This window comes from Pristis pectinata, chromosome 4 (genome assembly GCF_009764475.1).
Source record: "Pristis pectinata isolate sPriPec2 chromosome 4, sPriPec2.1.pri, whole genome shotgun sequence".
In the NCBI taxonomy this organism is placed as follows: Eukaryota; Metazoa; Chordata; class Chondrichthyes; order Rhinopristiformes; family Pristidae; genus Pristis; species Pristis pectinata.
The window spans coordinates 55,585,820-55,612,808 of record NC_067408.1 but is presented as its reverse complement, the minus strand read 5'-3'; the positions used below and the strand labels follow the sequence as shown (position 1 = coordinate 55,612,808).

At 41.7% G+C, this 26,989-nt stretch overlaps 1 protein-coding gene across 2 annotated transcripts in view; it reads left to right on the top strand.

The window, feature by feature from the left end:
* LOC127569518 (serine/threonine-protein phosphatase 2A 55 kDa regulatory subunit B beta isoform) overlaps nucleotides 1-26,989 on the top strand; it is a 493,802-nt gene that overhangs the window by 52,841 nt on the left and 413,972 nt on the right. The window contains exon 1 of one of the 2 annotated variants that reach the window (XM_052014240.1): nucleotides 24,038-24,863. The exons of the other annotated variant lie outside the window; for it this stretch is intronic. Coding sequence (XP_051870200.1) covers nucleotides 24,785-24,863 — 79 coding nt within the window. The 5' untranslated portion in view covers nucleotides 24,038-24,784. Of the gene's footprint in view, nucleotides 1-24,037; nucleotides 24,864-26,989 lie in introns of those variants that run through there. 2 annotated transcript variants of the gene reach the window in all.

Sequence of the window (26,989 nt, the reverse complement as noted above, 5' to 3'; positions counted from 1 at the left end):
GAATAAGTGAAAAACAAATCTGACTGGTAATCCTTATTTATTCCATCTAACTTAGTCATATATTCTACGATTCAACTTTTCCAGAACCCAGACTTTCATTTGACAGTTCAACCCAAGACAAACCATGTTAACTTGTCAGTTTAGTTCCCTCTTGCAATGTATACCCAGAGTCATATCTCACTTGGTTGGGCAGCAATGAGACAGGATTATTTCATTAATATCTTCTTTTCCTAGAACCCAAGGCGGGCAAGAGACTACCTGAGATGATTCACGCTTAATAATTAAGAAGTAGTTCTTATTTTCAATGGTCTTAGTATGTTGATGGAAAAGCACAGAAACCAAGGTTATGGAGTTGAGTTCTGATAAAAGCTTGCAGTCAAGAACTAAACCATCTTTTTTTCCCCTCTTTCTGATGCTGATCAGTCTACTCTATGTTTTATCCACTTTCTGTATGTCAATCACAGGGCTAAAGATTGAGTTTGAGCTCAAACTGTTAGAAAGAGGTCCTTATGACACTTGGAAGTTTCACCTGCTGTTGTGGCCTATTTGATTTCTAGCCTATGTCGCATTGTTTTCTTAGTCAAGAAGATTTGATTTTTCACTGGCTTTAAGAATTATTGCTCAATGTAATTAATCTTCCTTTGAAATGAATGTGTAAAAATGAATGTGGTTTACAGGAACAGAGAGCTGAATAATGCACACTTGGGAGGATTGATTGATGGCCAGATCCAGGCTCCAATTGACAATCTACAATACTGATGAATAATAATGTCACTCCTTATTTCCTCATGGCTGTTGATTCTTAAATTGTGGATGGCACAGCTTTTCCATTCTCATGCTCTCTCTCTCGCTCTCTCTCTCTCGCTCTCTCTCTCTCGCTCTCTCTCTCTCGCTCTCTCTCTCTCGCTCGCTCTCTCTCTCTCGCTCTCTCTCTCTCGCTCTCTCTCTCTCGCTCTCTCTCAGTCTCATTGTATCATAGCTGCCTCCTTCACAAACACATAAATAAACTGGAAACTGCCTCAAAGTTATGATGCAATCCAATTCTGCCTTCAAGCAAATACAGGTCTTATGCCAGATCACAACCAAATAAAAATCCTGAATATTGGGGATAGTTGGAAATTTTAATTATGAAAAAAATACCAAGTAAAATTTATCAGCACCCTGACCCCAATCCCTGTGTCCCTCTTTTGGTTCTGGATCTTAGCAATCGTGTAGTTGCTGAGATAAAGCCAGATAATACAACTACACCAAGGAATATTCCCCTCTTGTTCCACAACACAGCAGCAGCTAATCACAAAAAATAAACTGTATTGGAACAAATACAATTAAAATGTGCACTCGATCAGCTTATTATTTGGTTAAGCACACTTTAACTATGGCATGATGCTATGTTCCCTCTTCCAATTGTGAATTGCTTAATGCGGTCTGCGAAAAATGGAAATCTCTGCTTCACTTCGACATAAACACACTACTTTTACTATTGATTTTACAGGGCAGTCACTTCAAATTGATTACTGCAGAAGTATGTAGCTTTGGATCGCTTAGTGTGGAAGCTGTTTTAGCTGGAGTGTAGTTGATTTCTTTGACCTTCTGCATTCATTCTGGTCGGGAAGTTACCTTTCCCAAGGATGGCAGCTAATTTTAGAAATACGGCATTTGTGTGGGAACATGTTTGTGTTGTAAACTCCTTCAATGTGGTTGCTTAACGTTTGCTGTTTTCTGTCAGTGATGAATTAATCCACAGGGGTTTTGTGGATAAGTGACAAATGAAATTGTGTGTAGCATCAGCTATGTGGATGTTAGCCATGACTTGGTTGGTGGCATCTTTGTCTCTGGGCCTGAAGGTCATGAGTCACTGCAGAGGGTACAATAAATGTAGCAGAACTGGATGGGAACCAAGTGTCCAATGACAGTAGTGTCTTAAACACCAGTAATATCTTTAAAGAGAATGGTTAAAACATAGAAGGAGGTCAGTTAGTCTGACATCTGTCGTTGGCAAAACACTGGAATTTATCATGCTGAATCTCCTCTGCACTCTCTCCAGAGCAATCACATCCTTCTTATGGAGTGGTGACCAGAACCACACACAATACTCTAAAGTGCGGTCTAAACTGTGTTTTGTAAAGTTGCAACGTAACATCCCAACTTTTGTGTTCTGTAGCCTGACCTATGAAGGCAAGCATGCCATATGCCTTCTTCACCACCCTATCTACCCACATTGTCACTTTCAGAGAACTATGGACTTGAAAGACACAGTAATGGGACTCAGAAAATCCTAATATGATTAGGCAGCATGAACATGGTTTTATAAGGGGAAAATTGTCTTTTCTAGAGGATGTAACTAGCAGGGTAGATAATAGATAACCAATGAAAGTAGGTCCATACACTTTGAAATACATTGCTATTCCTTTATCATCGCTGGATAGAGATCCTGGAAATCCCTCCCCAGCAACAGTGTGGAAGCACCTTCACCAGAAGAACTTAAGTGGCTCACCAACACCTTCTCAACCTGGGGATGAGCAACAAATGCTGACCTCACCAACAATGTTCAGACCTGAAGGATAAGTAAACAATAATCTGGGTTTTCAAAAGGTGTTTGATAAGGTATCAGAAAATGGGTTGAGAAGTATAATGTTAACGTGGATAGAGAACTGGTTAAGGGGTAGAAAGCAGTGAGTAGGAATAAATGGGTACTTACTAGGGTTGCAGACTATGAGTGGTGGGTTGCCACACGGATCAGTCCTAGGCTGTAAGCAATTCACACTATATAGACAATATGTAAAACATTTCATTTTGCTGATGCTTCAAAGCTGGGTGGGAAAAAGAACAAGGGCTCAGTAAAGGGGGATAAACTAAGGGAGTGGACAAGAATGTGGCAGATGGTGTGTAATATAGGAAAATATGAGATTCTGCACTGCAGAAAGATGAATCAAAAACAATGTATGTTTTAAATAGAGTGAAACTGGTAAACAGAGTATTCTTACACAGATGCATCTTGGTGCACACATGAAACACACAAAGCAGATATGATGATACCGTGGGCATTTATAAAAGCAAATGATATGTTGACCTTTTTTTGCAGAGTGGTTAGAGCATGAAAACAAGGAAATCTTGCTGAAATTATACAGGACTTTGGTGAGACCTTATTTGGTGTACAGTGTGCAATTTTAGTCTCTGCATCTAATGAAGGATATATTCGCTTGGGAGTCAGTGTAACATAGATTCACTGGATTGATCTTTGAGATGAGGGCCTTGTCATAGGAGGAGATACCATATAAGATAGTTCTATACTTGCTGGATTTCAGTCAAAAGAGAGCTAATCCCATTGAAACATGCAAGACTCTGAAAGGGATTGATAGGATAGATGTGCAGAGGCTGTTTCTTCCAGCTGGATCATCTAAAACTAAGAGCTCTGGTTGGATATTCAGAACTGAGAGAATTAGAAATGTCTTCATGCAGAATGAGTGGATGCTCAGTCAGTTAGTATTATCAATGTTGAGGTGATAGATCTTTAGGCATCAAGGGAACCTGAGAATATAGGAAGCAGAAGAGAAAGTGGATGAGGCATAGGAGCAGCCATGATTGTGCTGAAGTATAGAGCAGCCTCAATGGGCTGTATGACTGTCTCCTGCTATATTGCACGTTCTTTTGTTCAAACTCCACCCCAAACCCTTGAGTATGTAGTCGTGGTGGACAGTGATGACAACCTGCACTGTCAGAGGGTTAAATCAAGAGCCCAACCATAAGTATAAAAGTCCTAACAGCAACATACAAGAAGGAAACAGGGGATTCTGCGTGCTGTCTTGGGAAACACCTTGAGCAGGTGTTCTGGTCACCTATGTCATCACTTGATTTCACTGCTACCTGTGGGGATCTTGTGCTCACATCAGTTGCCATGTCTTCGATATCAGAAAAAGGACTATATCACAAGGGACATAATTAGCTGTAAAACTAATGAAGTTCTAAAGAGCATAACAGGCTCAGTCAAAGTGCAATACTTATTTGTCCATTTGTTGGTTGTGGGCACTTCGGTAAAGCCAGAATTTATTACACACCACAATTTCCTTTGGTGCTGTGGTGAGCCACTTTCTGTAATGATTGCAGCCTGTATGGTATGGAATCTGACCTTGCTTCATGGAGATGAGCATTGCATTGTTACCTAAGGAATCGAAAAGCAAAAAACTGCAGATGCTGGAAATCTGAAATGGAAGCAGAAAATGTTAGAAACACTCAGCAGGTCAGGCAGCATCTATGGACTAATAGTATCATGGAATCACGGAGTCATGCAATGTAGAAACAGGCCCTTCGGCCTACCATGCCCATACCAACCTACACCAATCCCATTTACCCACATTGGGCCTACACCTTGGCAATAAGTTTGCAGGTGATATCACCTGCAGGTGATATGACAACTTACCAGCATTAGGCCTACACCCCTAACTCTCCTACCTCTCACCTTTAAACCTATGCCCTCTTGTCTTTGGCACCCCCACCATGGGAAGAAAGACTTTTGCTGTGTACCCTATCCATCCCCCTCATATTTTATAGACACTATCAGATTACCCCTCAGCCTCCTCTGTTCTAGGGAAAACAAACCCAGCCTGTCCAGTCTCTCCTGCTGTTCTAATCCAGACACTGCCCTAGTGAATCTCCTCTGCACTCTGGTGCATTCATATCCTTCCTGTGGTGTAGCAACCAGAACTGCACACAGTACTACAGGTGTAGCCTAACCAGTGTTTTATAAAGCTTGTAGCATGATGTCCAATTCTATGTCACAGTCAATGAAGGGAAGCATTCCATATCCCTTCTTCACCATTTTATTCACCTATGCTGCCAAGATCCCTCTGTTCGTTAACACTCCCCAGGGCCCTACCATTTACTGTGCACCTCCTACCCATGTTTGGCTTCCCAAAATGCATCACGTTGCCTTTGTTGGTATTAAATTCCATCTGCCATTGCTCCATCTAACTTTCCAGGTGATCTATATCCTGCTTTAGCCTTAGACAACCTTCCTTGCTATCTACAACACCACCAATTTTCGTATCACCTGCAAACTTACTTATCATACCTCCTACATTCACATCCAAGTTGTTAATGTATTATCAACATAGAACATAGAACAGTACAGCACAATACAGGCCCTCCGGTCCACAATGTTGTGCCGACCTTTAAACTTCGCCTAATACTATCTAACCCCTTACCCTCACATATCCCTCTGTTTTAAATTCCTCCATATGCTTATCTAGCAATCTCTTGAATTTGACCAATGTACCTGCTTCCACCACCACCCCAGGCAGTGCATTCCATGCCCCAACCACTCTCTGGGTTAAAAAAAACCTCCCTCTGATATCTCCCTTGAACTTCCAACCCATTACTTTAAAGCCATGCCCTAATGTATTGAGCATTGGTGCTCTGGGAAAGAGGCGCAGGCTGTCTATCTATTCCTCTTAATATTTTGTATACCTCTATCACGTCTCTTCTCATCCTCCTTCTCTCCAAAGAGTAAAGCCCTAGCTCCCTTAGTCTCTCCTCATAATGTATACTTTCTAAACCAGGCAGCATCCTGGTAAATCTCCTCTGCACCCTTTCCAATGCTTCCACATCCTTCCTATGATGAGGCAACCGGAACTGGACACAGAGCTCTAAGTGTGGTCTAACCAGAGTTTTATTCAGCTGCATCGTTACCTCGCGGCTCTTAAACTCGATCCCTTGACTTATGAATGCTAACATCCCATAAGCTTTCTTAACTACCCTATCCGCTTGTGAGTCAACTTTAAGGGATCTGTGGATATGAACCCCCAGATCCCTCTGCTCCTCCACACTACCCAGAATCCTGCCATTATCTTTGTACTAGATCAAGGATCTTTCACTAGATCTTTCCAAGGAACTGTGAACACTGTGCAGCCATTAACAAATCTCCCCACTCTAAGGCCAACTCAGATGAAGGAAGGCCATGACTGAGGGAACTGAGGGACCTTGGATGCTACCCTGAGGAACTGATGTATTGGTATTCGGGAGCTGAAGTGATTGGTCCCTTTGTGCGCAGTGTGACTCCCCTGATTGTTATTGACCAGGTTAGCAGGGGCTCTTCTTTGTCACACCTGGTCAAGGAAAGTTGCTCTCATCTCATCTCACCTCACCTCTGCTGTTGTGTTCTGTAACCCATGCCTGAAGCAAGTGAATGGAATATCAAGGACAGCTTGATATTGAATGGCAGCTTGAATGGACCCCTTATACAATAAAGATGAACTTTTTATCTCTCAACCTACCTCATCGTGGCCTTTGCACCTTATTTGTCCACCTGCACTGCACTTTCTCTGTAACTGTAACACTATATTCTGCATTCTGTTTTTTTTTCTTTCTATTACCCCAATGTACTTATGTGTGGAATGGTCTGTCTGGTGAACATGAAAGCAAAAGGTTTTCACTGTACCTCGGTACATGTGACAATAATAAACCAATTACCAATTAAATCCTGCTCAACATCTAGCAGCCTTTGTTCTAGGTGGGAACCTGGCTGGGCTGGTGGAGCTGCTTGTTAACTGCCCGGTCACTGGTGAAGATGGGCTCTCAGTGGGCATGGTGCATTGATGGGCAGCCCTTGCCATTCAGCCACCCTGCTCCTGAATGGTGGAGGGAGTACGGCTGAGTGAGAGCCCACTAAACAACAAGGTCTCTGGCTCAATCTATGACTCCAGTGGGTGCCTGGGGAACTACCTTTAATTTTTCAGTTTTACTTTAAGGACCTCCCCAGGTTATGAACGCTCGACTTATAGACAGCCCGTACATACGAACGAGTGTTTGGGAGACGGGTGGGATGGATGGGGATGGATTTACTGGGTGCTGTGGGGCTGCAACACCTTCTGCTGGGTGGGAATGGGGCATTTCAGCGTGCCTTCCCTCCTCTCCCCCTGAGTCACTATAACCGGGGACTGGGTGGAACCGAGCAGAGCTGGGAGCACTGAGCACACTCACTCACCCACTTGCTGAGTCAGTGAGGCCGGCTGGCGGCCGCTCTTCCTGCGCCTGCTCGCTCTCCCGTCACAGCTGTTTCTGTGATCCTCTCCCGCACACTTGTTCATTTCTGACTTGCGAACAGTTTGTGTTACAGACAGTTCTCAGGGTCAGAACCTGTCGTAACCTGGGGACTGTCATTACGGTTCATATTATATTCATCCATTGGTCAGGGCCAGGAAATACAGATGTTCCAATGACCAGCACAGTCTTGCCCACTGGCTGCATACAACAGAAGATTGTAAGAGCACTCATATATGTTACCATTTAATAATTCTGATGAGCACGGTCAGTGAAAGCACACTATCAGGGAAAAAAATCTATATTCCCTTAAGTTCTAAATAAAATGTAAAAATAATAACTTGTTCCATTCAGAACTGGGTCTTGCCCAGAGGCTGATTGGACTGTGAGGCATTTGGAGTGACCCTGAAGGTACATAAGTCTTCCCTCCACTACCTTCCCTGGCAGACCATTTCGAGATGTTCTCCTCCTTACTCTCTCCTTACAAGGAAAGGGAGCTGTCTGAGGATCTTATTGCCCTTAGTAACGTATAACAAGGTATGGTCAAGGTATGCATTGAATCGGTGGACTGGACCACATTTAGGGATTCATCTTCTGATCTGAATGAATATTGCTACACCTGTCACTGACTTCATCAAGACCTGCATGGATGAGCGTGTGCCTTTGAGAACATACCGAGTCTTCCCAAACCAGAAGCCTTGGATGAACCAGGAGATTTGCAGTCTGCTGAGGGCTAGATCTGTAGTATTCAAGACCAGTGATCCAGAATCCTACAAGAAGTCCAGGTATGACCTATGGAAGGTCATTGTGAGAGCAAACAGGCAATTCCCTGTAAAGTTACAGACATAATCAGATGCATGACAGCTGTGGCAGGGTTTGCATGCGATTACTTCCTATAAGGCAAAATCTAACAGCATAAATAGCAGTGATGCTTCACTCTCTGATGAGCTCAATGCCTTTTATCCATGCTTTGAGAGGGAGAGTAACACTATACCTGTGCGAATCCCCACAGCATCCGGTGACCATGTGATGTCTGTCTCGAAGGCTGATGTCAGAACATCTTTCAAGAGGGTGAACCCTCACAAGGCATCAGTTCCTGATGGTGTATCTGGCCGGTTACTGAAAACCTGTGCTGACCAACTGACTGGAGTGTTGCAGGACATCTTCAACCTCCCATTGCTGTGGTCTGAGGTTCCCACATGCTTTAAAATGGTAGTTATACCGGTGCCCAAGAAGAGTAGGGTGAGCTGCCTTTATGACTATCGCTCAGTAGCACTCACATCTACCATAATGAAGTGCTTCGAGGGGTTAGTTATGGCTAGAATTATAGATTGGTAATAGCATCTCCTCCTCGTTGACATTCAACACAGGCACACCTCAAGGATGTGTGCTTAGCCCACTGTTCTAATATTTCTACACTCATGGCTGCGTGGCTAAGCACAGCTCAAACACCATCTATAAATTTGCAGATGACACTTCTGTTGGTAAAATCTCAGAAAGTAATGAGGAGGCGAACAGGAGTGAGATAGATCAGCTGGTTGAGTGGTGTCGCAACAATAACCTCACACTCAGTGTCAGGAAGACCAAGGAATTGGTTGTGGGCTTCAGGGTGGGGAAGTTGGGAGAACACACACCAGTCCTCATTGAGAGGTCGGTGGTGGAAAGGGTGAGTAGATTCAAGTTCCTGGGCGTCAACATCTCAGAGGATCTATCCTGCATCCAACACATTGATGCAATCACGAATAAGGCATGCCAGCAGCTCTACTTAATTAGGAATTTGAGGAGATTTGGTATGTCACCAAAGGCTCTTACAAATGTCTATGTATGTACAGTGGAGAGCATTCTGACTGGTTGTATTACAGCCTGATAGGGAGGCTCCAATGCAGAGGATCGCAAGAGGCTACAGAGGGTTGTAGGCTCAGCCAGCTCCATCACGGGCACAACCCTCCCCACCACTGAGAACATCTTCAAGAGGCGGTGCCTCAAGAAGGTGGCGTCCATCACTAAGGACCCTCACCATCTGGGACATGCCCTCTTCTTGTTACTACCATTGGGGAGGAGGTACAGGAGCCTGAAGACCCTCACTCAATGATTCAGAAACAGCTTCTTCCCCTCCACCGTCAGATTTCTGAACAGTCCATGAACCCATGAACACTACCTCATTATTCCTATTTTGTTTGCACTATTTATTTATTTTGTAATTCACAGTAATTTTATGTCTTTGCACTGTACTGCTGTCGCAAAACAACAAATTTCACGTCACATAAGTCGGTGATAATAAACCTGATTCTGATGGTTGTTATGAGGGTGGGCAGGCAGGTAGATAGATATAGATAGATAACAAAACATCCATTCAACTGATCTGATAAAGGTCTGGGTCCCTCCTGGGAATCCATTTAGTAATGAATGGAGAGTCTGGAGGGCTATATGTTTAAATTATGTGACAGGGTGTAGTTATTATGATGTTCAGCTATAATATGTGCAGACACCATTTGTTTCCTGCCGGAGCTCTGGTACCCTACGTGGAAATTGTCTGAGAGTTCAGAATGGGTAGAAATTAGGCAAAATGGTCCTCTTGCTGTGTATTTTAAATTGTATTTTAATGTAGCGCTTTATTAGTTTCTATTTATGTTCTCTTATCCTAATTTCAAGGCATGCTTTGAAGTCCTGGACAAGGAATGTTGGGTGGTTGTTTGATATGGAAAATGACCAAGTCTAGCTTGGACAAACTTGTGGTCAGGTGACAGTGGAGCTGAGGGAAAACTCTCCGGACCTCAGTCCTTGCCTGGGTCATTACGAGCAGAGTTCTGTGCCCTGTTATTTTACACATACAGCCGTTCGGGACTTAGGATCCACGTGGTCACCTTTGACTTTGTGAATTCTCTGCTTGATCTGCCCTAGTACACTGTACTCAGTAATGTCACTTACTCACAAGACTTTCAGGTGTTTGTGACCCGCATGCTAATTGAAAGATATGTGACCTGCTAATTCGGGTATCAAGGCAATACCTATGAAGCTGAAGAACCTTTTTTATTTAGGGGATGTATGCCTTTAGTGATAGTCCCATCACTGTGCTCAAGGCTATTGGGTGACCTCCCATACGCTGATGATGAGGACATGGTGGCATGGGGTTGGCAGTGGGAGGGACTGCGGAATCAGAGTTGTTGGGGCATTGGCCAAGTGGTGTCATTGCAGCTATTATTCTCGGGGAGAAGCATGGCAAGTGTTGGGCCAAAGTTTCTTGTGCAAAGCTGCAGTGAAGTCTGGAATCTAGTGGTTCTGGTGTAACCCACTCTGTACGTCAGTGAGGAAGTTATCGGTAAGTAAGTGTTGCTTGAGAGTACTGTGGATGACACTTACCATCTCTTCGCGATGAGTGAGGATAGCCAGAGGGATGGAATGGCTGGACTGGATTTGCCTACCTTTAGTGGACTGGACCTATGTTGCCAGTTTGTTACATTGCTTGGTAGATGTCATTGTTGCGGTTGTATTGATGGTGGGAACCTCAGGAGGAAGATAGAGAGGATCACACACAGAATCTCCAAGTGAAGATCTTTGCAAACACTTCAACCTCATCTTCTGCACTTCATTTTGGGGTGCCTCCTTCGCCATTAGTTGCTTCTCTCTGACCTGAAGCCAGCACTGTTAAATGCCTTCTCTGCTTTGGTTCCTTCAAGTGGCCACAGGTATGAATTTCTTATGACTTGTTGGTTAGGAGGGTGTGTTGAGGAGGGAGATGTTGAGTGTTAGTTTCGTACTTAAATGAAGAATACACGTTGCAGCTTGGACAGCGGCTGTTGGTCCATTTGTTGTTGAATATGCGGAAGATTGTGTCTGCAGTTGTATGACAAAGTGCAGTGCCATTGTGTGTTATTGTATTGTGAACTGAATTTAATCATTTACAAGTCCACAGCTTACATTGCTGTGCTGCTTTCTTGATTGTGCAAAATTTAAACTCAGTTCAACAGTCAAAATTAATTACCTATATCACATGGTCTCACATTGCTCATTTGCTTCATGTATTGCCAATTCTATTGAACAAGTTGCAAAGACAGTGTTGTTCAGTTTGTCTCTGGGCAGTGTTACTTTACCAGATGTGGACAGACAGGAACATCTTCCAAACTGTGTGGAACGATGGTTCTCTATTGCCATGAATCTAGTTGTTAAATGTGTTACATCATCTTTTGAAATAGTAAAATAAGGTGAGGGGGGTAAGTTCAAAGGAGATGTATGGGGCAGGTTTTATACACAGAGAGTGGTGGGTGCCTGGAATGAGCTGCCAGGGGTGGTGGTGGAGACAAATACGATGGAGGAGTGTGAAGCTCTTGGGTAAGCATGTGAATGTGCAGGGAATGGAGCGATATAGACATTATATAGGCAGAAGGGATTAGTTTAGCTAGGAGTTTAATTACCAGTTTAATTGGTTCAGTACAACACCATGATCCGAAGGGTCTGTTCCTTCTAAAATATCACAAAGTTCTTCATGAGAGCATAATCGGACAAAACCTGGGTCCAAGAATCACTCAGAGGTAATGGACAGAACTGAGTTTTAAGGGACAATGTGTGGGAAGAAAGAGGTAGCAAAGCTAAAGATTTTGGGAGTGAATTCTTGTGCGTGGAGTTTAGTCTACTGAGAGACAACTGCAGTGATGGAGCGAAACAAACTGGATGGAACATGCCCCGACTCAACCCTGCCTTACTTCATGTGCTGCTGACTCCAACAGCTCTGGTTTTCTCCCATCTCGACTGGATTATCCCAACAGTATCTTAAGTTGCATCGAGTTCCATTCGTCCATCACCTCTTGGTCCTCTGACCTATGTTGGCCCATGGTCTTGTGTGCCTCACTTTTAAACTTCTCATCCTTGTTTTTAAATCCTTCTACTGGCTCATCCCATCCGATCTCTGTAACCACCTCCAGCCCTACAGTCCTCTGAGAACTCCTCTAAAACCTTTCTTTTTCAATCTTTTTATTAATTTCAAATTAATACAGATTAATATATATAACATCAATGATTATACATGTGATACAAAGAGATCAGGAGGACAATCATGACATAAAGAATCATAAAGAATAAAAAATATTATCTAGACCTCACGGTCTCTTAGTAAGCGAATATAATACAAAAAAATTCAAAAAGGGAAAGAAAAAGATTTATTATATAATAAAAAAAGAGAACCCCCAAATCAAAAAAATTATAAGTAATAAGTTGAAACAAACCAAAAAAAATTTCAAAAGAGAAAAAGAAACTGGACTGATATTTCTTGATGAACAAAGAGCATTATTATGTCGTCAACTCTGCTCCTCTAAATTCAAGGGTTATTGAAAAGGGATCTATATCATATGAAAATATTGAATAAATGGACTCCAAACTTCCTCAAATTTAAGCGAAGAATCAACAGTGCCACTCCTAATTTTTTCGAAGTTTAAACATGATATAGTTTGAGAAAACCATTGAAAAGTAGTAGGAGGTATTGGATCCTTCCATTTAAACAAAATGGATCGCTTGGCCATTAATGTGACAAAGGCAATCATACGGCAAGCAGAAGCAGATAAATGGCCAGATTCCATCCTTGGTAGCCCAAAAATTGCAGTGATAGTGTGAGGTTGTAAATCAATATTCAATACAGTTGAAATAATGTTAAAAATGTCTTTCCAATATTTTTTCCAAAAGACGGCAGGACCAAAACATATGTTTCAGGGAAGCCACCTCTGACTTACATCTGTCACATATAGGATTTATATGGTGATTAAAAATGGGCTAGCTTATCCTTTAGACATATGGATCCTGTGAACCACCTTAAACTGTATCAAAGAGTGTCTGGCACACATTGAAGATGTATTAACTAATTGAAGAATTTTCTTCCATGACTCTGTAGATAAAAGTATCTGGAGTTCTCTTTCCCATTCATTCTTAATCTTATCAAGTATCTCTGGACGTATTTTCATAATTAGACCATAAATTATTGCTATCAAGCCCTTCTGATGGGGATTAAAACCTAAAATTTTTTCCGTAATTTCAATTTTATATGGAGTCTGAAAAGAAGGTATAGTAACTTTTAAAAAATTTCTAATCTGTAAATATCGAAAAAGGTGTCATCTAGGCAAATTGTATTTATTAGACAACTGTTCAAAAGATAAAAAACAGTTATCAATGAATAAATCGTGGAAGCATGTTATTCCCTTCATTTTCCATAAAGAAAAAGCTAAGTCAATTCTGGATGGTTGAAAGAAAAAATTAGATTGAATGGGACTTGATAAGTTAAATTTATTCAATCCAAAAACTTTATGAAATTGAAACCATATTCGTATTGTATGTTTAACTATTGGGTTAGTGATATGTTTACTCAATTTAGTAACTTCTATAAAATCTAACCCTTTGTCAATTACTCCACTAAGGGCAGCTGGGTCTTCAGCTGTACAGTTTTAAATTCTGCAACTCCCTCCCTCAACCTCTCCACCTTTTTATTTTCCCCAGTGATGCCCCTTGAAGTTTAAATCTTTGATAACTATTCTGATCACCTGCCCTGACATTTCCTTGCATGACTTGGTGTCAATTTTAATTTCTCTAAGTGTCCATGATGTTGCTTGGTTCATTTTACTGTAACTGTGGCACTGTTTGTCATAGTTTCGCTTCTTGCTTCATGTATTACATTATCTTAAATCTGGAAACGTTACTTTTGGGAGCAGACAATGATGAAATGGATACTGACCTTGTTTGGGTTATGATTGCCCAACTTGTGAACACCCTTACATACTAATAAGCTCCTGTAAATATTATTAAATTCAAATGAGAACCAGAGCTGGGGGTGGGGTGGGGAAGAAAACCTGTTTATATGTAACCTCCCTTCAGTAATTGGACAACACAAGCTGCCAGTTTCACTGTGGAGATCACTTAAGAGAATTGGGAATTGACAAGCAATTGCTTCTATTGGTACTTGTGCAACGATACGCGATTAAACAATGTAACAATGGTACTTCAAGCCCATTGAAACCAGCCGCTGAGCGTGGGACATCCTGATTCAGTACTATGGTAACTCGATAGGGGAAGACGATAAACAAATGTTCATGTTAATTGCCCTCATCAGCACCAAACTCGAGTGATTTTCTGTATTTTCGGACTTATAGACAAAATTGACTTGTGGACGTGTGTGAAAACAGAACCTGTTCTTAACCCGGGGACAGTCTGTAAGGGGATAGGTTTTAAGATGCCCATGTATTAGACGTGGTTAGAGTTTTGATGATCAAGAGGAATAATGTTGATTTCCCCTAACTCTCACACCAGATTTGCTCTTCCTCCCAACCCCCCAACTCCGGGGCTCTGAGCTCAATTATTAAGCTCCTACAATTGTCGCAAGGCAGCGGTGGCATGGATTGTAGCTCCAGTTTCCTGTCTATAGTTCAGTTCCACACTGGACACTACAACGACTCATCAAATGGCCAGGGGAAAACAAGTATAAATAAAAGTTTAAAAAATATATCATTACATCACAGAATATTTTTAAAATATCAGGCGACACCCATAACTGAGCCTGTTTTTGGCACTGTGATTCAGTTGTCTCCGCGACTATACTTGTAAGACTATACTTGTAAAACTATACTTTTTGAGAAAAAGCTGTAATTATGTTGATTTAATTTATGCAAAAACAGATCCATGCTATTTATAGCTAATGATACAAAGGGAGTATTCAATGTGTTAAAAAATGGATAAGATACCAGGAGCGCTATTTGCATTGTGAGTGGATTGCCACCAAATTAGGTCCATTGTAAATATTTAGACTACGATGTCCATACAGTAACTTTTCCATTGCAGTAACTTGTGTGCAGAAGACAGTAAGGTGATAGCTGTCTTATTTAATGTCCATCCCTCTTTATTCCTGAACAAAGTAGCTTGGCCATTTCAGAAGGTACTTGTGGGTCTAGAAGTCACATAAAGGCTGCACTGGTAAAGGTAGCAGGTTTTCTTCTCTAAAGGAACCTGTGTGTTTTTTTACAACAATCCAGTCACCATTACTGACACAGCCTTTCACTCCACATTTATTTAGTAGAATTTAAATGCTCCAGCTGTGCTAGACTTGCGTTTCCAGGTCTTTAATGCAGGATTCTGGATTGGGGGTCCAGTAACATAAACGTGGTCCATGTTACTGTGCCCTGCTGTGGATCAGATGTTACCAGGAGGACTATTTCTTGTAGCATGTGCCAATGGTTACATTTCATTACAAATCCTACAGGCCAGTCAGAATTTGTACCGTCCGGTGCTGTAAATGCAAGCTGAAACTGGGAGAGCAAGAGCAATGGCATGTCTGTCACAGGACTTTAGTCCACATTGGGTCAACAGACTACCTCTCACCCATTAAGATTCAAAGGTTGAGGAGAAAATGAAGAAATGACAGATGAAAAAAGATTGTGCATTAGTCTGGAATTCTGTATGGAGAGAGAAATGCAGAGAAAGAAAGAAATAATGAACAAAGAGAGGGGGGGAAAGAGACAGAAAGAGCAATTAGGAAAATCCTTAAATATTTGACATTTTTGAAATCTCTGAGAAGAATTTGCTGCATGTGGGAGTGAGATTAAACAGTTTAAATCATTTACTACTGCAACACAAAGCACTGGAGGAACTCAATGGGTCAGGCAGCATCGATGGAGGGAAGTGGACAGTCGATGTTTCGGGTCGAGACTCTCCATCTGGAATTCATCCAGTTCTTTGTGTGCTGCTCCAGATTTCCAGCATCTGCAGTCTTAAATTATTTACTGTCTGGTTTTGAGAAATTCATTGGTATTGCATTAATAATTATCATCATTAATGATAATTAATCATCATTAATAAATGTATTGAACTGTTTAATTATGAGCCTTAACCTCTTGTTATGACAAGCTAACCAGATTACTGATATGGAAATGATAAGTTCCAAAAAGTAACATGAAGGGCATGAGAGAGCTGTCATTTATTCAATGATGCAAATTGAGCAACAAGTTCTGAAGATTTGCAATTCGTGGAGATGTTTCAAGTGAAACCACTGTAGAACAAAATGGACAAAGTTACCAACCAGTAAAGGTAACGTCAAAGATGGATGTACAAATTCACATTGGGGACACAAGACTGCAGATGCTGGAATCTGGAGCAACAGTCTGCTGGAGGAACTCGGCAGGTTGAACAGCATCTGTGAGGGGAAAGGAATCAAGAATTGTCAACGTTTTGGGTCGAAACCCTGTATCAGGACTGACGTGGGATTTTGACCCAAAATGACAGCAATTCCTTTCCTCCAGAGGCCGCTGAGTTCGTCCAGCAGACTGTTTATCATACTAAATATTGGGAATGGTCTTCTTTGTACTTTTTTTTCAGAAAAGCTATGGGTCATTCAGAAGGCCATCAGATATGACGAGGGGACAAAACCTTGGGCTCTTGGATGATGTGGCAGGGATTAAAATCCTCATCGACACTCATTCTTGATTCAAGTTTTGAAAGTTCTTACCTGAGTTTATTTTTATCATCTATATTGTGAAGTGAAACACAATGCCTTAAAGGTTTCAAACTAAGAATTTATTGATCAAATGAGTTACCTCACTATGAGATAATATGGGAAATGTTATGAGAAATCTGCATTCATCACAAATGTCATGGCTGCATGTAACGGTTCAATGAGCTTGTATTTTTGGTCAAAAGAATCAGAAATATAAATATTAGTATGTGTCAACCCCTAACTACATCAGGCATTATCAGACAATAGAGACATTTGGCTCATTGTGCAGATTTCCAGCAAGTTGTAGGTAAGACACAGGAGAAGACATTCTGTTCCACCTACAGTCAAAGATGCACTTCACTAGCAAGAACAATCCGGAGATCCCAGGCTGATGTTAGGGCACAACATAGGGAGAGCTGGGGCTGAGGGGTGGCATCGCATGGTGAGATCCTGGGCTGAGGGGTGGGCAGCGCACAGGGAGATCCCAGGCTGAGGGGTGGGCAGTGCACAGGGTGATCCCAGGCTGACCTGGTTAACCATCACATTTGAATAACTGATTAAATTCGATTAAATCAAATTTTTTTGATGATGCTCTACATTATATAACCTTCCTTTAGAATAGTGATGCCTGAGAACAGATATAATTGAGGTGGATAATATCAGAGGAGACCAAGACAATATGAACAGGAAGGGCCTATTTCCCTTATGGACTTCAGCAAGGCCTTTGAAGTCCCACATTGGCAATTGAGCCAAAAGGTTAGAGGAGCTCATGGGGTTCAGGGCAAGTTGGTGAATCAGATCTAAAAATCAGCTTGGTTATAAGAGGCAGAAGGTTGTTTTTGTGATTGGAAGCCTGTGACCAGTGGTGTATTGCAGGGATCGGCGCTGGAACCATTAATGTCTGTTACATTCATTAGTAACTTAAATGTGAATGTAGGAGTTATGATTAGTAAGTTCATGGATGACACAAAAACTGGTGGTGTTGATAGTGAGGTGGATAGTCATAGGGTACAGGACAATATTGATAAATTTGTAAAGGGGCAGAGTAATGGCAGATGGAATTTAATTCTGATACATAATAGGTGATGCATTTTCTGAGGGCTAATTAGTCTAGAAAAAATACAAATAGACCTTGGTGTACAAGTCTAAGGATACCTGAAGGTGATGAAGAAGGCATACAGTATACTTGCCTTCATCAGCTGGGGCATGGAATAAAAGTGCAGGGAGGTCATGGAGTCATGGAGCAACATGTCCGTGCTGACCAAGATGTCTATCTGAGCTAGTCCCATTTGTCTGCATTTGGCCTGTATCCCTCTAACTCTCTTCTATCCATGTTCCTGTCCAGGTTTTTTAAACATTGTAATTGTACCGGCCTCTACTACTTTCTCTAGCAGCTTACTCTGCATACCCACCATCCTCTGTGTGAAAATTTTTCCCCTAGGTTCACTTGTAAATCTTTCCCCTCTTACCTTAAATCTATGCCCTCTGGTTTTAGACTCCCCTACCCTGGGGAGAAAGATTGAGAGCAGCCATCTTATCTAAGCCCCTCATGACTTTATGCACCTCTATAAGGTCATAAGGTTATGGTACACTTCATAAAACATTTGATAGTCCACAGTTGGAGTATGGTGTACAGTTCTAGTCACTACTCATTATTACACTGGAGAAAGTACAGAGGAGGTTCATCAGGATGTTGTGTGGATGGGGAATTTCAGATATGAGGTGAGGAGAGACTGGATTTTTTTATCCTGAGGATGGCTGGAATCTGGAATGCATGGCAGTGTTAGAGGCGGCATCTCTCTGACACCTAAGAAGTATCCAGAAGTACTTGAATTGCCATGGCATGGAAGGCTAGGGGCCTTGGTTGGCATGGACATGATGGACCGAAGGGCATACTTCTGTGTTGCAAGGCTCTGTGACCATGACTATAACATTGAACACCAATCAAACAAAGGCACATCCCTTTTCTCAAAAGAGTGCAAATCCCTTCCCTTACCCTTGCCTCTTCCACTGAGTTAACCTGCACTGATCCAGCAGTCTGACTCTGGTGTTGTAGACAACAAAGTACAGACATCAGCACCATAGTACAGACTGTCTGGCTGTGATCACTCTCTGCATGCACATACAAGATTCTGCTATCTCATCGCCTTCTGCATGTCAATGCACTTTCTTATATAAGGCTGAATACAGGTTATTTCATTGAGATTAGTGCTTCTGACTTTGGGGAATTAAATTCATTCAAGGGGACTATAATTATTAATTTTCATAATAAACTATTGTATTATGGGTTCATTTAAGGTGGTGAAACACTGGATGATGTGGCTATGAATTGCTGGGACAACCAGTTTAGTGCCAGTCCATAGAATCATAGAGAGATACAGCATGGAAACAGGCCCTTTGGCCCATTGAGTCCCTGCTGACCATCAACCACCCATTTACACTAATCCTACATTAATCCCATTTTTTATTCTTCCCACATACTTATCAACTTTCCTAGATTCTACCACTCATCTATACACTGGGGTCAATTTACAGTTGCCAACTAACCCACCAACCCACACATCGTTGGGATGTGGGAGGAAACCAGAGCACCCAGGGAAACCCACAATGTCACAGGGAGAAATGTGCAAACTCCACATGGACAGCACCTAAGGTTAGGATTGAACCCAGGTCTCAGGAGCTGTGAGGCAGCAACTCTACCAGCTGTACACTTTACCACCTCAATAAATACATCAATAAATGTCATCCAATAAATGAATGTGTATGCAAGCAATTAACTTGGGATGTTTCCGCATTGCTTCGTTTGCATATGAAGTTTATTTCTTATTCTGACGCATTTATTGTAGTTTGATCTCTTTGAGAATGAATTGTTCTTTAAAAAAAAAGCAAGAAAAAATACACCCTTAAATATACATTGGATTTAATTTCACCTTTCTCTCTTGCCCTGATTTTGATCTTCAGATTTGCTTTTTTTTAACAACGCTGGCATGTTATATGATGCCTCACATTTTTTTCTACTTTCAGTGCAGTTTTCTGTCTTCCTCCTGGAAGGTCCTGATGTCCTTTCAGTTACACAAGCAGACAATCGAGACATGGGCATCAGAGCTTAAACATGCTCATCTCAACAGCTCATTCCCTCTTACAGTTGCCTTATTCCCCTCTCTTCTTGCTTCCTGGTTTGTCATATTTTGCTCCATTTTTTTCTTTCACACACTCTTTGTTTTTGCTTAGAATCACTGTACTATGTGGCACTGATGAAGACCATTCAGCCCATTGTGCCTGTGCCAGGTCTTCAAAATAAGCATTCAACTAATTTCACTGCCATGCCCTTCCCGAAGGCCGTGCAGTTTTGACTCTCCTTCTCTGGTATTTATCCAGTTGCCTTTTTGAAAGATATTCTTGAGCCTGCCTGTACTATCCTTGCAGGTAGAGCAACACAGATAAAAATTCAATGTGGACATTTTAAAAATAATAATAAAGTCAGAGAATGTTGGAAATATTCAGCAGGTCAGGCAGCATCAGCAGAGAATTAATGTTTCAGTATCTACTTTGAAGGCTGTGATAAGTGCATATGACACCCTTCACTCTTTTTCCCTGGCTGATCACCCCATATAGCATCCTGCCTGCATGGTTGAGTGTAAACAAAGATCACAACTCAGAGCAGCAGAGTGGTACAGCATGTAGAGCAGCTGCCACACAGTTCTAGTGATCTCTGGTGCTGTCTGTGTGGGGTTTGCATGTTCTCTCTGTGACTGTATGGTGCTCTAGTTTGTTCCCATGTCCCAAATATGTGGGTCAGTAGGTTAATTGACCAATGTAGGTTACCCCTATGACTGCGTGGGTTTGTTCCAGAGTGCTCTGGTTTTCACCCACATTCAAAAATGTGCTGGGCTTAGGTTAATTGGTCACTGTAAATTGCTCCTTGTGTGTAAGTGAGTGGTAGAATCTTGGGGGAGTTGATGGGAATTTGGGGAGAATGAAATGGGATTAGTGTAAATGGGAATTTGATAGCTGGCATGGACTTGGTTTGTTTCTGTTCTCTATGACTCTGTGATTTTATAACTTTGTACAGAACAGGTCAATAATGGCTCAAGGCACTAATGTAATGCTGCCCCCGGAGACTTATCTGCCCTTATGCATTCCAAGATACCTAACACCTTCACCTTTCACAATACTATCATGTTACAGACTGTCAATATATCCCTCCCTCAACTCCATGTCCTTCTCCTTGGTGAATACAGTTGAGAAATATTCATTTTGGACTTCACCCACATCCCCTTGCTCCACACATAGATTATCCCTTTAGTCCCTAAGGGTATCTGTTCTTTCCCTAGTTACCCTCTTCCTCCTAATATGCTTAGAGAATGAATTAGGATTCCCCTTGATCTTACCTACTGAGGATATTCCATGACCTCTTTTTGCCCTCCTAAGTTCCTTCTATGTACTCTCCTACAACCTTTATACTTAAGCAACTTGCTTGATTGTAGTTGCCTATTCCTGTTGTATGCTTCCTTTTTATTCCTGATCAAACCTAAAGTAAACTTTCTTCTCTATTCCTTAATCGTGCCACCTTTGTATTTTATTCATACTGGAACATGCTGTCCCTGAACTTTTACAAACTCTCTTTTAAAAGACTCCCATTTGTCAGCTGTCTTTTTACTGTAAGCATCTGCTCCCAGTCTGCTTTTGCTAGGTCCACTCTTGTGTCATTGAAACATGATGTGAGGACCAACCTTATCCCTTTCCACAACGGCCTTAAAACTTATAGAATTATGATTACTGCCTCCAAAGTGACCCTTCACCTACACTTCCGCCACTTGCCAAGTTTCATTTCCTAAGATAAGGTCAAGTACAGCCCCTTCTCTGGTAGGACTATCCAGATATTGTCTCAAAATATTATCTTGGACACACTTAATAAATTCCGTTCTTATGTTGGAGCAATTGCAGTCAATATCTGGGAAGTTAAAATCCTCCAATAATATAACCCTATTGCTTTTACGCTTTATTACGATTTGCTTACATATCTGTTCCTCTAATTCCCGCTGACTATTGGGAGGCCTGCAGTATAACCCCAGCAAAGTAATTGCCCCTCACTGATTGCTGAGTTCTACCAAATGGTCTCATTGGATGATCCCTCCAGGACATCCTCTGTACCTACTGCTGTGATGTTCTACCTAATCAGAAATGTGACTCCCCATCCTCTTTTGCATCCCCCTTTGTCACATGAATAGTTGCTGTTTTGGGCTAGATTAAATTATACAGTGGAGTCGCCTAGGAGTCAGTACTTGGACCTCTGTTTTCCTAAGATACGTTGATCACATGGACTTTGGGTACACAGGGTTAAATCTGCTGATGGCACAAAACTTAGGAGTCAAAGTCAGCTGTGAGGAAGAAAAGGTGAATGTGTGGCCATGGAAATGTATTGGTTTATTATTATCACGTGTACCAGGATACAGTGGAAAAACTTCTGTTTGTGTGCCATCCAGGCAGACCTTGCCATACATAAGTACATCAGGGTAGTAAAAGAAAACAGAATGCAGAATCTAGCATTGCAGTTACAGAGGAAGTACAGTGCAGGTAAACAAATAAAGTGCAAGGGTCATGACAAGGTAGATTGGGAGATCAAGAATTCATCTTTAGCGTATGAGAGGTTTGTTCAAGAGTCTGATAGCAGTAGGATAGAAGCTGTCCTGGAGTCTGGTTGTACATGCTTTCTGCCCGACGAGAGGGGGGAAGAAGAGAATGACTAGGGTGGGAGGGGTCCTTGATTATGTTGGTTGCTTTCCTGAGGCAACGGGAAGTGTAGACAGAGTCAGTGAAGGGGAGACTGGTTTGTGTGATGGACTGGGCTGCATTCACAACTCTGTAATTTCTTGCAGTCTTGGGCAGTGCAGTTGCCATACCAAGCTGTGATGCATCCGCATAGGATGCTTTCTATGGTGTATCAGTAAAAATTGGTGAGAGTCATTGGGGACATGCTGAATTTAACACAGATAAATGCATAATGTTACAGTTCAGTGGGAGGAATGAGGAGGGACAATACAAATTACAGTGCACAATGCTGAAAGGGGTACAGGAAGGGAGGGATCCTGTACCCTAGGTGCCCAAGTTGTTGATGGTGACAGGAGGTGGTGAAAGTAGTTAATAAAGCATTAAGGAACCTGGGTTTTGTAAATGGATGCATGGGGCAAAAGAGAATGAGGAAGCTTTTATAAAGCATTTCTTTGGCTACAGTTGGAGTGGTGTGTCCCTTTCTGGGCACTAGACCTCAGGAAGGACATAAAGGATTTAGAGAGAGTGCAGAAATGACTGGAGGGTTGAGGGATTATAGTTGCGTGAGTGGTCTGAAGAAGCTGGAGTAGTTCTCCTTTGAACACCTATTTAGCCTATTTTGAAGCATTTAGGATTCTTCGTGATACTGTGGGCTCTAACTAATCAGGGTTAAGTTGTACAATGAAGTAAATGTTACCAAATGATTCACAACCATTCTTTGCACAAACTACTTTACAACTAGTAACTTCATTGTTTTATTTTAGTTAATAGCAGCGGAATGAAATATATCTACTCTACATTGAGTCACTCTAGTCTGTTTGAGGAGGTAATGGGGGGAGATTCATTCATGGCATTCAAAAGGGAACTGGATAAGAAGTTAAAAGGAAAGAATGTGCAGAGTTATGAGGAGATGGCAGGGAAGTGGGACCAGCTGCATTGCTCTTGCATTGATCTGGCATGGACTCAATGGGTGATGAGAGAATAGCATTGCAAGTAACCTGTCAATATATGCATGCTGGTAAACCAACAGAAGCCAAGGAAAGAGATGATAGAGATTTCCGCACTGCTTGTGATGCTTGGTTGGTTTTGCACAGACAGGAACAATTCCAATGACAACACGGATGCTGGGTTGAAAATCTCGTGCTGTAAATAAGTCTGATTCCAATCAAGAGGCAGGCATAGCTATATCTGTTAGTTTTGCTGGTAACGTTTTGCAAATTTGATTGCAGTGATTAAAACACTGATTGTTGCCATGAGTGCTTTTTCTCCCTCCGCAAGACAATCTCTTTCTTCTGGCTAATCACCATTTTGATTGATTAATTGATTGAAAATGCCAGTTTTTGACAGTTCGGCATGCCTTGAGCCACGGGTCACTGAGCCAAACAGCCCTGCTTTCTTAGACTTTTATCTGGCATATCGTAAAGCAGCAGCAGCCACAACGCTATTGCACTTCATGCAATGCCCTCTCAGTAGGACAATATGTTACATTTATGACATCAGCCTGGGGCAGCATTGAAAATTTTACAGCGTTTGCGATAGTAAGTTACCTAAGCTTTGGAATTTTCTCCATAAACCTCTGTCTGCCTCTCTCCTCCTTTTACGATGCTCCTTAAAACCTATGCTTTGGCCAAGCATTTGATCACATGCCTTGTAGTTCTGTGTCGGATTTGTCTGATGATGCTCCGGTGTAAAGCATCAGGATATTTTCCCATGTTAAAGGTGCAATTGCTGAGGTAATCTTCAAAATAAGGATACTGGTTGAGGCTCTGCGTACTGTGCTCTGCTTCTCAAGGGGGTTGAAAGTAAAAGGTGGCACTGCTGCTAACAGAGCAAGATTGCTTTTTTGTAACACTGCTACGTAAGGTGCTGGTAATTGGTTGCAAGGTTCTGTTGCTGTACAGCCTCTAACGTGACTGCTTAGATTAATGGGAGCAGGCTTCAGCAAGACTTGCAGACTGCGTGGCTTGAAATGTGAGAAGGGAGATGGCTATAAGTGTCTCGATTGTACTGCATATAAACGACCAGACTTCTGGAGAAGATTCCTTTTTCTAAAGGTTTTTTACTTTGTTTCCCAAAGTTAAAAGCTTCTGATATATTCATTGAAAAAATTCTGCCACTGCTACATTTATTTTGTTGGATTCAGTAAGGCTTAGTATTGACTTGGCTGCTACTAACTTGCAGTTCTTTTGACACAGGGGTGAGTTTTAGCAGCATTGCTAAAATGTTTTATAGTGCTCTTAGTCAGCATTTTCTGATCTGATGGACAACGGCCAATGATTTAAGTATCCTGGTGCTTTGGGATTTTGTACAGCATTCCAACCGAGATGCAAGGCTCTGTACCCTGGTGTCGGAAGAGGCAAGCATGGTGAATCTGTCCTGTCCAAGTCATGAGCATTGCACGTCTCCACCTACCTACCCCAGCTGTGACAGAATAAATCCACCTTTTACGTGGGGGAGAATGAAAGCTGTCATCCACGTGGACTGAAGATATTCTCTTGTGCTTTTTTCTATTGAAAGATGAAATGCTTCTCTCGGTACCTGCCTTACATCTTCAGACCACCCAGTACAATCTTCTCATCCAGCTGCTACACAGAAGGTAGTGTATGAAGGGCCAGCAGGAGGGGGCCGGTGTTTGCTGGGAGGTGAAGTTGGGGGTCTTTGTGGAGAGAGAGCGAGTGAAGTAGTGAGAAAAATAATAACCTGACGAAAGGGCCTTGCTGCAGCCCCTTTCACAGTACTCTCTGAAAAGCAATCTATAACTGTTAGCAATGCATTGCCTGCAATGGGGCCTAAAGCACCTTAAACCCTGCTTGGCATTACTCTGCAAAGTTGCAAGATCAAGTACCATTTTAATTAGGTGTCATTAACCAGAAAAGCGTATTTTTCCTTCTATTATTGTAATGAAGTATTGCGACTACATGAAGCGACTCTTAAAACAGTTTAATTAGTTTGGTCATTTGCAGTGTATTAGTAGCATCATGCTGCTTGTGTACAAGTCATGGTGGTGAGCTCAACTAATGAATAATAAAAAAGAATGATTGAACAAGTATTAAATATTTATGTTGTAGAAAGCAAGGATGATTTATCGAGCAGCTGGATGCGGATATAGTCATTTCTGTAGTCAGTCGCTCCCTCTGATGTTTAAAAAGAGACTTCAGGGGAGCATACTTGACTGTTATTTCCTTCATTTAGTGATATATATTTTAACTGCTTTTCAAGTAGCTGGTCATTGTAACCATGCCATTGACTGTCTGGGTAAGTACCTGTGGTGGGGCCTGCCAAATCAGTCCCACCAACTTTCTCTTCAGGTTCATCAATTGAATCTGGGATCTGTAAAGTGGCTGTGGATTTGAGGGAGAGATTGCCAAAAGAAAGCACAGGGTAGGTGACTATGGTATGAAGCTGGGGGATCAACTCTTGAGACTGGTGCAGGACATCAAAACATCATGAACAATTTTGAATGTTGTGTTGAAGTTTATGGAAATAGTAATATTAAGAAAATTGGAAAATTCCCCATTGGTCACTTGTGGTGCTGTTATGTCCAAGAACTTAATTGCAGATTATATTTTTAAGGTGGGTCAGATAAATAGAGGCACGTAACACAGAAACTGGCTCTTAGGCGATTGTGTTGTTGCTGGCCATCAGGTAACTGTCTTTACTAATCCCATTTTTCAATACCTGGCCTGTAGCCTTCTCTGCGATGGCATTTCTGGTGATCATGTAAATACTTTAAATGTTGTGAGAGTACTTGTTTCCACCACCCCTTGATCTAGTACAGTTATTTGACAGAGGGGTGTGATGAATCAGAATTTTTAGTGTGAATTTTGAGGTCTCAATTGCTCATTGTCTACCAATAGAAATAAAAAACATAGAACTTATTTCTGTGTCTATTAAATCTTTAGAATACCGATTCCTTCAGGTTTACAGATTCTCAAATGGATAATTTTTCACTCATGCAATGCTGATCTGGGTCATGGTGAATGTAAAGCATGTAATATTACTTGTTAGTACCAATGCTATGGCACATTTCAAGAGTGCTGAGAGTGTGGCACTTTGAAACTCTTCACGAGGATTGGCAAGCTAGGTTGCACACGAGCGCGCGCGCGCACACACACACACACACACACACACACACACACACACACACACACCAGAATCATGACAACACATCAGTGGTGATGTGTATTGTCTAAAGGGTAATTTAACATTAGAAGAGTGAAAGCATTTTTTTTGAGTACAATGTTAACTTTACTGACATTTGATCTTTTGCAAACTGGAAAATTTGTCAAAATTACATGTCTCAAGTCTCACTGCAGAATCAGAGCTTATGAACTTCAGGCATTTGAGGTTGTTAATGTTGGACATTTAGTCAGTCCCACTGTTTCTGTTCGTATGGAAATTGCTAACCTTCAGCTTTGAATGGCAATGTCTAAAGCATAGCCCTTTATTGCCTGCTGCGCTCACTACATAATAATTACAGTGCACATTTCTGTATGCAAGAAAGACATTTCTTGAAGATTAACCCTTTTGAGTATCAGCGATTCCTTTCCTGTGAGCTGGCTATTCTAACATGTCAATACATCCTCTAAAATGGACTGCAAGCAGATTGGTAAATTTTTTTTTTTGCTGGCCAAATTTCAACTTGCACTAGAATATCAAGTAAAATAGGAACAGCAGCAGGTCACTTAGACTTACATCCCATTCTTGTGGTCACTGACATTG